The 17,101-nt window shown below is 41.6% G+C and overlaps 1 protein-coding gene across 1 annotated transcript in view; it reads right to left on the reverse strand.

The window, feature by feature from the left end:
* Positions 1–2,403: 2,403 nt before the first annotated feature.
* Positions 2,404–17,101, reverse strand: part of LOC129710696 (14-3-3 protein gamma-B) — a 43,400-nt gene continuing 28,702 nt past the window's right edge. The window contains exon 2 of the mRNA XM_055657869.1: positions 2,404–4,452. Coding sequence (XP_055513844.1) covers positions 3,796–4,452 — 657 coding nt within the window. The 3' untranslated portion in view covers positions 2,404–3,795. The remainder of the gene's footprint in view (positions 4,453–17,101) is intronic.

The raw sequence follows: 17,101 nt of genomic DNA on the forward strand, positions 1-17,101 counted from the left end.
ATTTAAGAGGGAGTTAGATGTGGCCCTTGTGGCTAAGGGGATCAGGGGGTATGGAGAGAAGGCAGGTACGGGATACTGAGTTGGATGATCAGCCATGATCATATTGAATGGCGGTGCAGGCTCGAAGGGCCGAATGGCCTACTCCTGCACCTAATTTCTATGTTTCTACGTTTCTGCTTTGCCAGTGGCATTGGTGGTTCATATGTCATCAAATTTTAGTTTGAAAGGCTCAACTCTGCCATTTTTTTTTAGATCATGCTCCATAAAATCTCCAATACAGGATCAATAATATTTTGACCACGCTGGAGAAACATTGTATCTTAAAAATTGCAATTTCTTTACAATCCAAAACTTTCACTGTGCTCCTTAAAAGGTGGATTATGGCTGGAGGTGGGAATACCTCAATCCTTCTGAAATCCTGACATTCTCAAAATATTGACTTCTCTCTCCACTGATGCTGTTTCACCTATTTGCACAACTGCCCCCTTCCCACACCCCCCCCCCCCAAAATTTTTTCAGGCTTCCAACAGTTTGCTTTGGTGCCCCCACATTTTCTGTCAAAATGAAGGCAGAGCATCATTTTAGGTTCGCCAAAAAATTAATTTGTCAGTAAAAGCCTTGGTTTTGGGCCAGAGCAGCACCAAATAGCCTCAGCTGTTCAATCACTAGCAGCTCAGTCAGCATGAATTCACCATGACGTCATGTCTTGTGTTGCTCCCAGACGGAAATGCCTTTCCATATCAGTATTATTTGGCAATGCTCGATCATACTCATTATCTGTATAAAGTTGAACTACAAAACTGTGGGACTGCGAGAACTCCCTCATTTTCCAGTGTCTGGCATTCTACAAAAATGAAAGCAAGCAACACACACACACACAAAAATAAATCTGAATCCCTCTGGATGAATCCGTTACCAACTTCACGGCTAGAGGTCAGAAGCTACCCGCTGAGCAATACCCACGTTGAAAGCTATACATAATCTCGATAGTGTTAATATGCCTAGACCCTATTGCAGAATGGGGTTTATTGCAACAAATTCAAGAAATTAGCATCAGCTATTTTTTTTAATTTATTTTTTTAAAAGAACCGCAGTCACATACTAGGCAGGAAGTTGCTTTGCTTAAATGTCAGCTAAAGTTGGACCGTGACTGAATGGCCCAGAAGGAGTCATCCTGTTATGGTCAGGGAGTCTCAGCAGCTGCAAGCAGGCTCACTGTATTAAGGAAGGATGAGCCCGCAGTAGCTATAATTGTCACCGCGTTACTGTGGGAAATGGGGAATATTGGATTGTATGGATAGTGTGCAAACCGTAACATATGGTGCACCTAAATAGTAGTAATACATCACAAAGCTTACATTTATAAAAGCCAACCTACTTGAGAGGAAACCGAGGAAGCAGAAGACACTATTTCAGGATATAGCTCACTCCAGTTCAGTTTGAAAACTGCTCCCCCATTGTGTTCAACAGGAAATGTTAATTATCATAATCCTGATAACTACACCAAGCACGTCCCAGATCTTTAAAATAAGTAGAGTGTATAGGTCACTATTGCCAGCTTTTGGCTAAGTATTGAAGTTTTAATGTACTTCATGTTATTGAAGTCAGAATATGAAATTAGACAAAGTGCACGAGAAACTTCCCTCAGCAAAGTTGTGGTCAAACCTACATTAATGTGGTATGAAAATATTTGAGATAGGAGCTTCGTCCCATCAACACCTTCATTGTAAATGGTTCAAAATGTACTGCCGTGGGGATTACAATTCCTAGTGGCATTGTGAAAGAAAGATCTCAGTTCTGATGGTACATCCCAAAGCACTTATAAATGACCCATTCATTTTAAAAGGTTTGTTTTGAGGAAGCGCTGCAGGCAAATTGGCACATCAGGTATCCATAAAGAGGAATAGTATCAACAAATTCAATTGTTTCCAGTGGCATTATCTCTGATATGAACAGCTTATGATATCATCAGAAAGAATTAATCATGCAATTCTGCCTGTCCTGGTGGGCATCAAAAGTAACTCAGCAGATTGTGCCGACAGAAGCCTATGCAGACATCACATGAGCTGATACTCATGTGGATCAATAAGCAAAGGACCCTTACACCTCAGTGCTTCTGAGAGTCATTGTTGTAGTTACAGCAACAGAATGGAAACGGAAACTCCTTCGAAAATTGCCTCAAATATCTCCATACCCTTTCATATCAATTTGTGTAACTCCCCAGATCTGTTTTGATCCCCCCCCCCCCCCCCCCCCCCCCCCCCCCCCCCCCCCCCCCCCCCCCCCCCCCATCATTCTCAGCATCACCTCCAGGCCTCAATTCCATCCTCAGCTTCCATTGCCTTTGGAGCACCCCTGAACACAGACAGTGAAGCAGGCGGAAGAACTCTACATAAGCAGAAGAACTGATTTGCGATTTTATTAGCCTGTGTGCGACTGCTACATAATGACTCACATTCAAGATATTCCATCACTGAGAAAATTGCCAAGGAATGGTCCATTGTGTGGAAGGGTTTCCCCACAGATACACTGGGTTGGAGATAAAATAATCAAGTCACTTGCTCAAACTGTAAGAGTTCACTGCATAACATGACAAAAGCACAAACAGAAGCCTCATACTAACAAGTTCTGGTAAAAGCTCCTACACTGTAATAATTTCACTATAACAAAACACCAGACATCAAGATTAAGCTAGAACACTGGTGCTTTCAACAAGTCAATTACATAATTGCATGTCACTATAGTAACGTCCATAACAGACCAATCAACTGTTACGATCATTTGGGTAGAGCATACTCCAGCAAATCAGTTACATATGAAGACTAGTATTTTTGCCATTAGAATACATCACATCTATAAGTTAATAAATCTGAGCTACTGTTTAAATACATCACCAGCATGCACAATATTGAAGCATAATAATCATATTACACTTGATAAGACAGCATAATAGGCAAGTGCATCTCTTTTTAAAAAAAACAAATAAGCTGCTTGAAGATCAATTCCCATTATTTTTCTTTTATGAAATCTGCCCTCGATTCAGCCTGACCCAAACAAATGATCCTATGCTTTCAGTAACATGTAGAGGGGTCTAAGTAGTAGCAATAACTAATCTCTGGTCTGAAATGCCGTTAGTTAAACAATGGTAGGCACAAAAATTCCAATTGGCTAACAAGGGTTGCTCTAAATCATAAAAAAGCAGGTCTTTCCAGTGAAAAGTACATCTGCCAGCAGTTTTGAACTAGGTCTGATGCTACTAGATCTCAATTGTTCTATTATTTAAATCTAGAAATATTGGTCTTTGCAAATCATTTATTTCAGGACTTGAGCCATAATCATTCTAATTTAGGGAAATGAGAGCCTGGAAACACATCTACGGCTTTATAAATTAGTCTTTTTTTTTTTAAATAGGCAAATTAATATAAATAAAATATCTTGTACTGTATTTTGTTAATACGAGTTTTTTTTTTTGAAAGAGTGGAGGTTACTGAAACCACAAGAGTATTTTTTTGTGCAGACCTCATCATTCAAGTTTTACTTCTCTCTAGCTTTACGTTAAATGAAACAACTCCACTTATTTAACTACAGAACAGTCCAAATGCCAGTGTGTGGCTCCCATTCCGAACCAGCACGGCCAAGTCTGACTTTCCGCTAGTGGTGTTTTGGCAAATGTCGAAGAGGCGTCAGAGAGTGAGGGGAGGGGGTAAACAGAAGCTCTCCCTCCCCCACCCAAGTGGAAAAAAAAAGACTGCGGTCGCAGCTGCAGCAGCCAGTTTCCCCCTCCCCCCCCATGGCTTAATTGTTCCCTTCCCCGCCTTCGTCGTCCTGCTGGTCGCTTGTCCAGAGTGTCAGATTGTCGCGGAGAAGCTGCATGATGAGGGTCGAGTCCTTGTAGGAGTCCTCGTTGAGGGTGTCGAGTTCGGCGATGGCATCGTCAAAGGCGGTCTTGGCCAAGTGGCAGGCCTGCTCGGGAGCATTCTGGATCTCGTAATAGAACACCGAGTAGTTGAGGGCCAGACCCAGTCGAATGGGGTGCGTGGGCTGCATGTGCTCCTTGCTGATCTCGTGGGCCTCACCGTACGCCTTCTCCGAGGATTCCACCACTGTGGCACGTTTCTCGCCAGAGGCCACCTCTGCAAGGTAGCGGTAATAGTCTCCCTTCATCTTCAGGTAGAAGACCTTGCTCTCATACTGTGTGTCGCTGCAGTTTTTGATCAGGTAATTGTCTAAGAGGTTGAGCACATCTTGGCACACGGATTCCAGCTCCTTCTCTATCTTCTCTCTGTAGGCCCGCACCATCTCGATCTTCTTCTCATTGCCGTCCGCCGAGGTCTTCTGCTCGATGCTGCTGATCACCCTCCAAGATGAGCGTCTCGCCCCTACCACGTTCTTGTAGGCCACGGAGAGAAGATTCCTTTCTTCATTGGAAAGGGCTTCATTCAGCTCTGTTACCTGTTGTGAAGACACAAAGAGTCTCATGTTAGGCAGAAACAAATAATTTAAATCCGTACCATCACTTTTTCCGACAACGACCAACCGAGGACACAGAACCAAATCAAAATGACAGATGCTAGAAATCCTCAGCACATCAGACAGCATCTGTGGAAGGGGGAACAATAGTTATTCAAGATCATAAGATCTGGAGAGAGTACATAAGCCATTTGTAATATTAATTCAGGTTTACCCTCCAGGATGGCCTAACCTGCCGAGCATTTCCTACAGCTCTACATTTTAAAGACTTTACATTCTTTTATTTTTCTCTCTGCCCACAGCAACCCATCAATAAGATCATTTCTGCCCTCGGCCCATCTAAGATATTCCATTTGTCTTAACCATCCTTCCCCTTTCGTCCGATTTCCTTCCAACCGGACAAAAGGTCTTGGATCCAAAATGTTCATTTTCTTTCTTTACCCAAATACTACTTGACCAGCCGAATGCAACCAATTATCCATGTCTCTTGTTTTTTGACAGATGTAGACAATACAAGCAGCAAAGACATTATTTTTAAAGCCACAAAGTATGGGCCTGGTATTCACTGCCAAAGAACAGCAGTGGACATGCAATAACAACTTCCGTTGAATAAAACCTTACATTTTATCAGGCCTAAGCACAAAAAGCATGTTATTGGAATTGATGGAGTAGCACCACCAATGAGCTGCCTCAGGGATAGTGAAGTGAATGACTCCTTTGGTTGTGTGAGATTCACTCACATAACTAAGCGACCAATCCACTGGGCATGTTGGACCATGCATAACATTGTAATTTTTACCAGCTGAAGATGGAAGCAATGGCACCTTAAGGCAACCAATTTTAACTGGTGAGTACAATGCACATGGTTTGAGTTCCTGCTAATAATGTATTACTGTAGTTTCATGCTACAACAAAAATTGTGCTCTTTCACCCCCACAAGAAAACAAATGTTAAAATTGATCAGGATAAAGAAACCACTGGGGCTATATTGGCACTTCACACAATGACTTAGGAAGTGGTGCCTGGTCCAATCAGTAAACGTGATCTGCCTTTGATCCAAATTTCTCTCTCCGGCCTTCAATGGACTTAATGATAGCATCCGTAGCTATCTGGCCTAAAGAGATGCCCAACCCAAAAGATATTCCTCCTTATCAGCCTTAAATGGGAAATCCTTTATTCCAAGTCATTCTATTTGTTTTAAAATTCCAAATGGAAATATCTAAACGCTATCCTTCTGGCCCCTTCTGAATTTTGTTTCAATCGCCTCACTCTTGTCAAGCCCAGACAACATAGGCCCACTCTACTCAATATTTATCAATAAAACAACCTCTTCATCTCAGGAATTAATCCAGTGAATCTTCTCTGCACCAGCTCCAAAATTATGTTAGTGACCATACGTTGACAGAACTGGAGGATGCAAAGCATTCTGGGAAGCTCTAGAAGGATCTATGCAAGTGCTTATTTTTCTTTATTGATTTGTTTGTCACAATCAAGCTACAATTTTGCTCCTCAGCCATCATCGACATTGCTTTAGTTACCGTACGCCTCCTTAATCAATGCTCTGTGTGTTTTTAAAGCAATATGGTTTCAGATTTGCCCACTGGACCCAACCGCTCAAACACATCTAGAGATGAGGAAACATCATAATTTCAGTTACAAATACCAATTAATTTAAGAGTGTCCTATCAGTCCTAATGCCCAGAACAGAAAATGTACTAACTGCTAAATTACAAGCTGAGTTACGACAGTTTTGTGACTGGTTGTTCATTCATATGCAAATCAAATGTTTGTTGTTATTATTTTTTTGATTAATAAACAGAATGCACAGCTTGCTTTCTTAATACTCATAGGACACATGAAAGCAAAATACTTAAATCTGATGCTACAACGTTGAAAGATGGTTTGAACGATTGAAGAAATTATCATTCTTCTCGTGCCCCCAATGGTGACAATTACTTTTCCTGAAATGTACACGTACTTGTATAGGGAGGGTGTAATGTATTTGTTATTGAAGTATGTGCAAGGGACTAGAACTGTTTTGGAATAGAACCTGTAACTAGACAAGGTCCATTGCACAACATAATACGCACAAGTGTTTAAGACGATAAGGGAACCTATTGTTGAGCACTGGTTGCTAAATGAGATGGGTTTCAAATCATTTCAGAATGATAGGAATAATGTATTCAACATTTTTATAATGCGTGTATAGTTTTATCCTGCACCTATGAATGCAATCTTTTCTATTACACCATGGCCACCACTCTACAGACGTCACATTTGGGAGAATTAAGGTTAAATAACACTAAGCCTGTGTTAAAAGAAGGTAGTGATAGACAGATGCAGAAGGGCATGTTATCAGTAATGGAACAATCAAAAGTGGGATATTGCAAGAAACCTGAATTGAAGGAATGCTGACCCAAGATCTGAAAACCAAGCCTGAGGAATACAAAAGCTACCGCTGCTGCACCAAGAGCCTCAATAGATTTGCAAACCAGGAGTAAAGAGTGAGCAGAACATGTCTTTTCAAGACAGAAAAGGACTCAAAGTGCTGAATAACTCAGCGGGTCAAGCAGCATCTGTGCAGAACATGGAACTATTATGTAAAATAATATGTGTGTTATGATTGTGTTTATAATTTGTTTGGTTGTTTTGTTGTTCCGCGAGCATTGCCACTTTCATTTCACTGCACATCTCGTATGTGTATGTGACAAATAAACTTGACTTGACTTGACTTGGATCAGTGATATTTCAGGGCGAGACCTTTCTTCAGATGGACTATATTTTCAAGACAGCATCATTTTGGGTGATCTCAAATGATTTGGCATCATTCTGTGACAGTTAAATTAGCCACTCACAGAATAGACAGCATCTCTGGAGAGAAGGAAGGGTGATGTTTTGGGTCGAGACCCTTCTTCAGACTGGTTAGATAAGGGAAACGAGAGATATAGACGGTGATGTGGAGAGATAAAGAACAATGAATGAAAGATATGCAAAAATGTAAGATATGCAAAAAGGAAACAGGCTGTTTGTAGGGTGAAAATGAAAAGCTAGTGTGACTTGGGTGGGGGAGAGATAGAGAGAGGGAGTGCCAGGGCTACCTACAGTGAGAGAAATCAATATTCATACCACTGGGCTGTAAGCTGCCCAAGCGAAATACGAGATGCTGTTCCTCTAATTTGCGTTTAGCCTCACTCTGACAATGGAGAATACCGCCGACAGAAAGGCCTATGTAGGAATGGGAAGAAGAATTAAAGTGTCCAGCAAACCAGGAGATCAGGTTGGTTCACGCGACTGAGCGTAGGTGTTCCACGAAATGATCGCCCAGTCTGCGTTCGGTCTCGCCGATGTATAAGAGTCCACTTCTAGATACAGTAGATGAGGTTGGAGGAGGTGCAAGTGAACCTCTGCCTAACCTGAAAGGACAGTCAGGGTCCTTGGACAGAGTCGAGGGAGGAGGTATAGCGACAAGCGTTGCATCTTCTGCAGTTGCAGGGGAAGGTATCTGGGGAGGGGGTAGTTTGGGTGGGAAGGGATGAGTTAACCAGGGAGTTGCAGAAGGAACAGTCTCTGTTCATATTTTTCATTCATTGTTCTTTATCTCTCCACATCAACATCTATATCTCTCGTTTCCCTTAACCCTAATCAGTCTGAAGAAGGTTCTCGACCTGAAACATCACCCATTCTTTCTCTCCAGAGATGCTGCCTGTCCCCGCTGAGTTACTCCTGCTTTTTGTGTCTATCTTTGGTTTAAACCAGCCCGTGCGATTCCTTCTTACACTCACAGAATATTTGGCAGGCAAGTCTCTATATTGGGACACTCCCAGAAATTTGGGCATTATTTCTCCTGCATTAAAGGAGGGATTTAAACAACAAAAAAAAATCATATTGACTTGTCATTTATATACACAAAGAATTCCAGGATCCATTCAAGGTGGAATTTAGCAAAGGCTGTTGGAGGGAAGAACTCAATACTATAGCTGTAAGATAGGTTGCGAATGGTGAAGATGGACCCAAAGTGCCGGAGTATCTCAGCAGGTCAGGCAGCATCTCCAGAGAAAAAGGATGGGTGATGTTTTGGGTCAGACCCTCCTTCAGACTAGTGCACAAGCCTGCAATCTTCTGAAATGAGAGGCAGGAATGCTGCATGTGGTTTCATAGCCTTGAACAGTGAGGAACCGTGTTGAAGTCTGAACAACTCCTTCCAAGGGCTTTGACACCATAGGTATAATTTGGTCCCTTTTTAAGAACCATGTAATCTTATTCATCTCTCTAGTAAAATAGCCAGGTTTACTGTTATTTAACCTTAAATCTCCCAAATGTGACATCTGAAGAATCGTGGGCACGAAGCAATAGAAAATATTGTATTCATAGGTGCAGGATACAACTTCTACGCATTAATGACTGGTGTACCATGACACCCAGGTCTCGTTGCATCTCCCCCTTTTTTACATATTGAATACATATTTCCTACCATTTTTAATATGTCAAGTTATAATTTCTGGCAATACTTTTACAGACATTTCCCTTTGAAAATTGCAGTGCCAACATTTCCCATGCCAATTTGTACTGTCAATTGTTGTCATATATCTGCATCCCTGGATAATATGTGGCTCTGCAGAGAACATTTTAAGTACATCTCTCAGACCAAGTTTCTCCCACAACTCAGAAACCATTAGTTTCATGTTCACATTTAATAATTCAAGAGGTAGCTGATCATTGATAACTATATTCCCATAACTCTTTGATAAGGGTTTAGAAAACATTAAATGGAAAGGATCAAGGAACATTACTATTGGACCTTCTTCCCAAGTCCTTTCGGGCAAGGTATCACAAAGCACACAAAATCTGCTTTAAATTGTGCATTCTCTTTGTAATTAAAATTAGTCATCATCCTCTGGCTATCACACTTCCAGCCAAAGGAAACAAATCCTTCCTTCCTATTCTACTAGTTTATATTTGTATTACATCTCCCATAACTTCCTCTGCACCAAGGAGAACAATCTCGTCCTCTCAACATGACCAAAGTCCTTCATTCCCGGTGTCACTGAAACTCCCCTCTGCAACCCAGCCATATCCTTCCTAAAGCATAACCTAAATAGAAATGGGCACATATAGGAATCAACCAATATACATTAGGTGAAGACAATTTGCAATAATAAGGGACAATACATTGTTCTTACTGCCAATAAATGATGTACTGCTACAACTACAGAAGGATCTGGGGGTGTATGTCCAACGTACTATGAAATCGCATCACAGGTGGATAGGTGAGATAGAAACTGTACAGCGTGCTTGCCTTCATAAGTCAGGGCATTAAGAATACAGATTAGGAAGTCATTTGTAGCTTTATAAAACTTTGGTTAGGCCACATTAGTAATATTAGTGGTCGTGCTGGTTGCCATAATATAAGGAGGATATGGAGACTTTGGAGCAGGCGCAGCAGAGGTCTTGGAAAAACTTGGAAACCAGAAAGAAATGCAAAGTTTCTACACTTGATTATTATCTGTGAAATTAAACACGGGGCGTGGAGAGGATTGCATTTGGCGGTGAAATTCCCCCGTGTGTTTTTTGAGCTAGAGATAAGGTGATGCCTCAAAGTAAACAAATCACAAAAATGGCAAATGCTGCAGAATTATATGAGTTGACATTCAGGAGAGGAAGGGATGTGCTAGAACCAATTATTTATTGGCTCATCACCCAAGCATTATGGTTCCCCAATGTTAACTGGAATAAAGGACACTCAGAATTGTTGGTGTAATTATTCTGGAAAAACACCCACCCTGCTCTGCATTTCACAAGACCCGCATTATTTTGTCGTTTTTGTCCACGTTCTCATTCCAAATACTTGCCTTCCACTGTCCTTCCAGCTTAAGCTTCTTTTGTCTCCTTCCCAGTTCTCTTGAAGGGTCTTTGACATGAAACATTAACACTATGCCACAAATGTGACCAGACCTGCTCAGTGTTTCTAAAAATTAGTTTCAAGCAAATAATTTTCATTTCTACTTTACTAACCAATTGCTTAACTGCGTGTACAAAGTTTACAATGGATGACATGTTAATTTCAATGCTGCAGCGTATTACGTTTTCATTCAGACATTGCACAAAATATATAGGCTCACTCCAAGACTTAAGTGATGAAGAAAAATGGATACTATTGAATAAATACAGATAATTAAATTTTAACAAATACTCTCTACTTCCAAGGTGAGAAGTTAAAGTCTAGTAATACTGATGGGTCTATAAATTAATCATTGATCACTGTAGATGGCTCAGGAGTGTGACAACGTTTCAAACCCAGAGATATTTAAGCATATGCTCTGGGCTGACATATTGGCACAATGCCCAAAGGTAGCACTGAAGTACAGAGAGAGCACAGAAACAGACCATCGAGTCCACCCAGTCTGTGACAACCATCAAATACCTATTTACACTAAATTTACACTGACAGCATTTTATCCCACCCACATTTCAGTTAACTCTTCCCAGATACCATCATTCCTACACAGAGGCAAATTACTTTGGCCAATTAATCCAAAAACCAGTACATCTGCGGGTAGTAACCGGAGTACCTGGAGGAATCCCACAGTCACTGGAAGAGCATGCAAACTCCACTTAGACAGCACACAAGGTCAGGATTGCACCCAGGTTGCTGAAATTGAGGCAGCACTTCTTAGAACAAAAAAAAAAAATCCATGTGGTACCATCACATGATTGGTTCCACAACTTTGTTCTGGTCAAAGTTGCTGGTTTACAATAATCACACTTTTAGAGAGTTTATAAGGCTTGAATAACAGTTGGAAGCTTGTAGAACACTTGCTGGTCAGGTGAAGGAGCATGCATCTCATAGCAAGGTCAATAGTGATAGGAGCACAATTAGGCCATTTGGCCCATCAAGTCTAGTCCGCCATTCAATCATGGGTGATCTCTTCCTCCTAACCCCATTCTCCTCCCTTTTTCCCCCATAACCCTTGACACCTGTACTAATCAAGAATCTATTTATCTCCACCATAAAAATATCCCATGTCACCCAGCCAGTCGAACTTCTGACGATGGGAGATTTAAGATGTCCAAAATTGAAAACCTTCACTAACATTGATAGGAAAAACAGTTTCCACAAGTAAGATACTTTCGGAAATAGGTGTAAGGTCTCTTAAAAAATGCATTATACCTACCAGCAAACTTATTTTAATCCTATATTAAATTAATCCTATACCACGCTGATTTACAACTAACAGATAACTGCAATGTCACAAAAGTCCTAGAGCAACATTTCCCAATCCGTGGACTCTCTACAGAGTGGGGACACTTGGTGCCATACATTTCCATTGCATTTTCAATCCGTGTCAGTATCTTACCATCCAAGACAACTGCCAAAAGGAATCTCCCAAGGAGGAGATTCATTGTTGAAAATATGTGCCTTCACCCCCATCCCTTCCCTAGAACAGTTACATTTTGAAAATGTTTATAATTTTTAAAAGAGAAGATCAAAAAGGAAGCATCCTTGCTGTCTTTATTTGTGAAGATGCTAAATGCACATACATCACTTGTTTTTCAATGAAATAGACAGGACTTGCATTGAAATGCCAACTTTCACAAGCACTGGGGTACCCTAAAATGCTTTGGACTGAAGTGCCACTGAAATGTAGTCATTGATGTGAGATGGGAATTGCAGCAGCAAGTTCTAATAAGTGATATAAAATTGAATATATAATATTTTAATGGTCATCAAGTTATAAATATTGATTGGGAAACATAGAACTAACTGTTTTTGAAATAGAACTGGCCGATATCTAGCATCCCATTGAGAGCACAAACCAGCCCCTGATTAATGTCTCCTTTGGAACATGGTCCAGAACTCCCTCAGTACTACATTGGGCACTTGTCCTTGGCTTTGAATGCTCACATCCCTGCAAGCAGAATTAATCCCAAAACTTTAAGCAGCAGGAGCACTAATCATTTATGCCTTAAATGCACTGAGAATCTGCAAGTGAAAAACATGTTTTATTTATTAATAATTCACAATGTCTTGTGATGCAGATCATAAGCCAGAAGTACTGAGTTATAATGAATATGCACGACAAATTGCAGCCAGTGGCACACCTGGTTACTTTGCTTTTATGCCAATTATTCTTTTTTATGGCATCCACTATTTTTATTCTCTTTCCTTAGCTTTTTTCAGCCACATTAATGTAGAGATTCCTTCAGTAGGATGGTCATTCCCTCTTGCTCCCTTGCATCATTTTGCAGAGAGCATCTCCATACCACGACTCATTTATATTTGAATCCAGGTCAAATTAATTTCATTCTATTTGCTTACCCGATGTCTTGATACTCAAAAAAAAAAAAGGCCAGTAGTTCATGCCATTGACTTGTTAACCTTTCAACTAAAAAGGGTTTAGGCTGCCAACTTTTCGATGAATGCAATACAACTTGCTGCACCTTTCATTTGATGTCAGCATTAACCACCTTGTTAATCAGAATGACCATAATTGTGCAACGTGCCAAAGTTCTATCCAGATTGTCCAGTACTACAGGCTAATTTTTAATGCAGTCCTGAGAAATTCAACTGGAAAGAGGGAGGAGATATTCAGACTGCTCTAACAAAGGTGAAGTTGGGACACGCTGGAGCAATTACCCAACTGCTCTCGAGCTGTACAGCTTACCAGGCAAAGTTAAAATAGGTAGGTTGGATATTAACTTGCTCGTCACCTTTGTACACACCCACTGGACTAAATAGCTGCTATCATCTAGGACAAAACCAATAAAATCTAAATATTTAGAAGGCCAATATATAGGCCTATAGATCTGATACTGATATGGATTACCAGTGGAGATATCGTTACTGCATGAACAATAGGGTTGTAATAGTCAGAGATTACAACTCCTTTGATATTATTGAAACATGCAATAAACACTTCGCGATTGTGTTCTTTGAAGGTGTAGTGATATTTACTGAATGAGGGTAACTCTAGCAAGGTCAGAATATTATTATTTCATCCTCTGTTGCCACGAAGGAGGAAAATTATCTCCTTGAATTGTTAGATAGGGAATTAAAGGGATTAGATCCGGCACTGAAAGAACAACATTATTTCAAAGTTAGGATGAAATGTGATTTGAAGAGTGGGGATGGATAATGAAAATCACACTAGGGTCTCGAAGGTGCTGTCAGAGCACAGGTCATCCGCAGGTTACAGTAGGTTCTGCTCCCGATAGCTGCTCATAACCCAGTTTGCACGTCGAAAATGCAGTCACGACAGTGTTCTGATACAGCATAACCTCAACACACTTCTCAAATTCAGATATTTTTCATTTAGAACAAACACAAATTCTGAAGCTTTATGGCATTTCACTGAACAGCAGTACACAGGTCATTGATGAGTGATTTAATACGCATCATTTTTCTGCTCGAATTACAATTAACTGCATTGTATCGGTCCTGCATTTTGCAGACAAGACATACCTACTGCATGTCGGAACAGCTCATCGGGAGACATGGCCTTGTCATAGAATGCAAGTTTTTAGTACTACAGCCAGGTTATCTGGATATTGTTGAATCTATTGGTCATAGGTGCTTCTTGATATCAGAGATGGAAGAATAGTTTCTGTCTTGCCAGGGTGACTTCAAGAGGAACCAGATAAATGACCAACACCAGAGGTGTTGAGTTGAAGATGCTTTGGCAACTACTTACTGTGTCCTGCCTTCAGGGAGAATGGTTCATTTTTGGAGCTACCTTCTTCATAAATGACAATTGCCCACCACCATTCACCGCTTACATGGTAGTGCTACAGAGATTTTGTAATTTGCTGATTGAGGGAACTTGTCAGCTATATAGCATACCGAGTCATGTAGCAGACATTGATGGGACATGCTCCTCCCAACATGTCCCATCAATCATCAAAGGAAAAGGGTAAAAATGGTAACTAGAGAGCTCATCACTGGCTTTCATTTCAGAAACAGCTACGTATTGAACATCCCTATTTACATGTCTCACTGCATTCAACACCCTGCAGTGAATGAATTCACAGTTTACATTATTTGGTACTTCTTTGCTTTATTTTAGAAATTACATTACTTGAAGGAAGCCACTTCTAAAAAGCCAATGCTGTTTGTATTCTATTTTACCCATCTTTTTTATTCTAAAAAAAATATTCTCAAATAATTATATGTTGAAGGCAAATCAAATAATCCCTCTGTTTGCTCCTGGTAGTAATAAAATTTACCCTTTGGTGATTTATAGAAGTTAATAATCATCAGTGTAAAATATTTTCAAATGCTTTATTTAAACCCGCAAGATATCCTCAATTCAATGCCTGTTGCCTTATTCCTAGAACTATTCCCAATGATTATTTTGATGTCATTCCTACCTGTAATAAGGCAGTCACATTTGAAGGTAGTGTATCAAGTGTGGCCTTACTGCATCAAGGAAGTGGCATTGTATGTATGTTACATTCAAATAAAGCACCAATTTCTTACCCTTTTAGAAAATACTTCTGCCCAGAGCATGGAGTACAATTTGGCAACCATTTGTAATCCTTATCTGCAGAAATGTACCTTATAAAACATATGTACCACAATTACATAGAGGCTGTGTGGTGTAGTTTGTTCAGAATTAGAATTAGAGGTATGCATAATTCGGCTTTAAATCTCACACTATCTTTGAATATCCTATACGATACCAGCTGGTGGGAAAAATATTGAGCACATTTGCAGGGACATTAAACTGATGTGCAAAATTCATAATGGTGATAACTAACCAAAAGTAAACTGAGATAACAGCAATAATAATAATAAATTTTATTTATGGGCTCCTTTCAAGAGTCTCAAGGACACCTTACAAAAATTTAGCAAGTAGAGGAAAAACATGCAAGGGGAATGAAATAAATAGTATAGACATGACTAGTACACAAAGTAAAGACAGAATTCAATTCAAAACACAATATGAGGCAATTCAAGCACAGATGAAAAGGGAGGGGGACGTGGGGCTAAGGATAGGCAGAGGTGAAGAGATGGGTCTTGAGGCGGGACTGGAAGATGGTGAGGGACACGGAATTGCGGATCAGTTGGGGGATGGAGTTCCAGAGCCTGGGAGCTGCCCTGGAGAAGGCTCTGTCCCCAAAACTGCGGACGTTGGATTTGTGGATGGAGAGGAGACCAGCTGATGTGGATCTGAGGGACCGTGAGGGTTGGTAGGGGGAGAGGAGGTCAGTGAGATATGGGGGGGGGCAGATGGTGGAGGGCTTTGTAGGTGAGGACCAGGATTTTGTAGGTGATCCGGTGGGAGATGGGAAGCCAGTGAAGTTGTTTGAGGACTGGAGTGATGTGATGCCAGGATTTGGTGTGGGTGATGAGTCGGGCGGCTGCGTTCTGGACCAGTTGGAGTCGGTTGATGTAGGTGGAGCTGATGCCAAGGAGAAGTGAGTTGCAGTAGTCCAGTTGGGAGGAGATGAAGGCATGGATGAGTCTTTCAGCAGCGGGAGGTGTGAGAGAGGGTCTGATTTTGGCGATGTTGCGGAGGTGAAAGAAGGAGGTTTTAATGACATGGCGGATGTGAGGCTCAAAGGAGAGGGTGGAATCAAAGATCACGCCAAGGTTGCGGGCCTGGGGAGATGGGGAGACAGTGGTGCCGTCGATGGTGAGAGTGGGGTTATTGATTTTGCTGAGTGTGGATTTGGAGCCTATGAGGAGGAATTCTGTGTTATCGCTGTTGAGTTTGAGGAAGTTATGTTGCATCCAGGTTTTTATAACTGACAAACAGGAGTTGATATGGGAGAGGGGGGGGTTGTGGGGGGATTTGGTGCCGAGGTAGATCTGGGTGTCATCGGCGTAACAGTGGAAGTCCAGGTTGAAGTGGCGGAGTATCTGACCAAGGGGGAGGATGTAGATGATGAAGAGGGGGCCGAGTATGGAGCCTTGGGGAACGCCTTGAGTGACTGTGGCTGTAGCAGAGGTGTGGTTATGGAGAGAGATGAAGTGGGATCTGTTGGAAAGGTAGGAACGGAGCCAGCTGAGTGCAGAACCTTCAATGCCAAGGTCCCCCAGGTCTGGTAAGCAGGATGTTATGGTTCACTGTATCGAAGGCTGCACTCAGGTCGAGGAGGATGAGGACGTTGAGGGAACCAGTGTCAGCAGAGGTGAGGAGGTCGTTGAGGACTTTCAGGAGAGCAGTTTCTGTGCTATGGAGGGGGCGAAAGCCAGATTGGAGGGGTTCGAATAGGTTATACGCAAGGAGGTGGGAATGAAGTTGTGACGCAACGATATGCTCCAGGGTTTTTGAAAGAAAGGGGAGGTTTGAGATTGGGCGGTAGTTAATGAGAGAGGAGGGATCAAGACCTTTAATATTGGTGTGACAGCAGCAGCTTTGAAAGCGGAGGGGACAATCCCTTGGGACAATGAGGAGTTGAAGAGATTAGTGAGGTAGGGGCAGAGAACGGGGAGGCAGGACTTCAGCAGGGGAGTGGGGAGAGGGTCGAGGGAGCAGGTAGTGGGTTTGGAAGAGCTGATGAGTTTGGAGATTTCAGTAGGGGTGACCAGGTCAAACTGGGAGAGGAAACAGTGTGGAGGAGGGGTAAGGAGGTCAGTGGAGATGTTGAAAGGAGGGGCCTTGGTAGGTGGTGGAGTAGATGCTGGGGA

Source organism: Leucoraja erinacea, chromosome 28 (assembly GCF_028641065.1).
Source record: "Leucoraja erinacea ecotype New England chromosome 28, Leri_hhj_1, whole genome shotgun sequence".
Taxonomy (NCBI): domain Eukaryota; kingdom Metazoa; phylum Chordata; class Chondrichthyes; order Rajiformes; family Rajidae; genus Leucoraja; species Leucoraja erinaceus.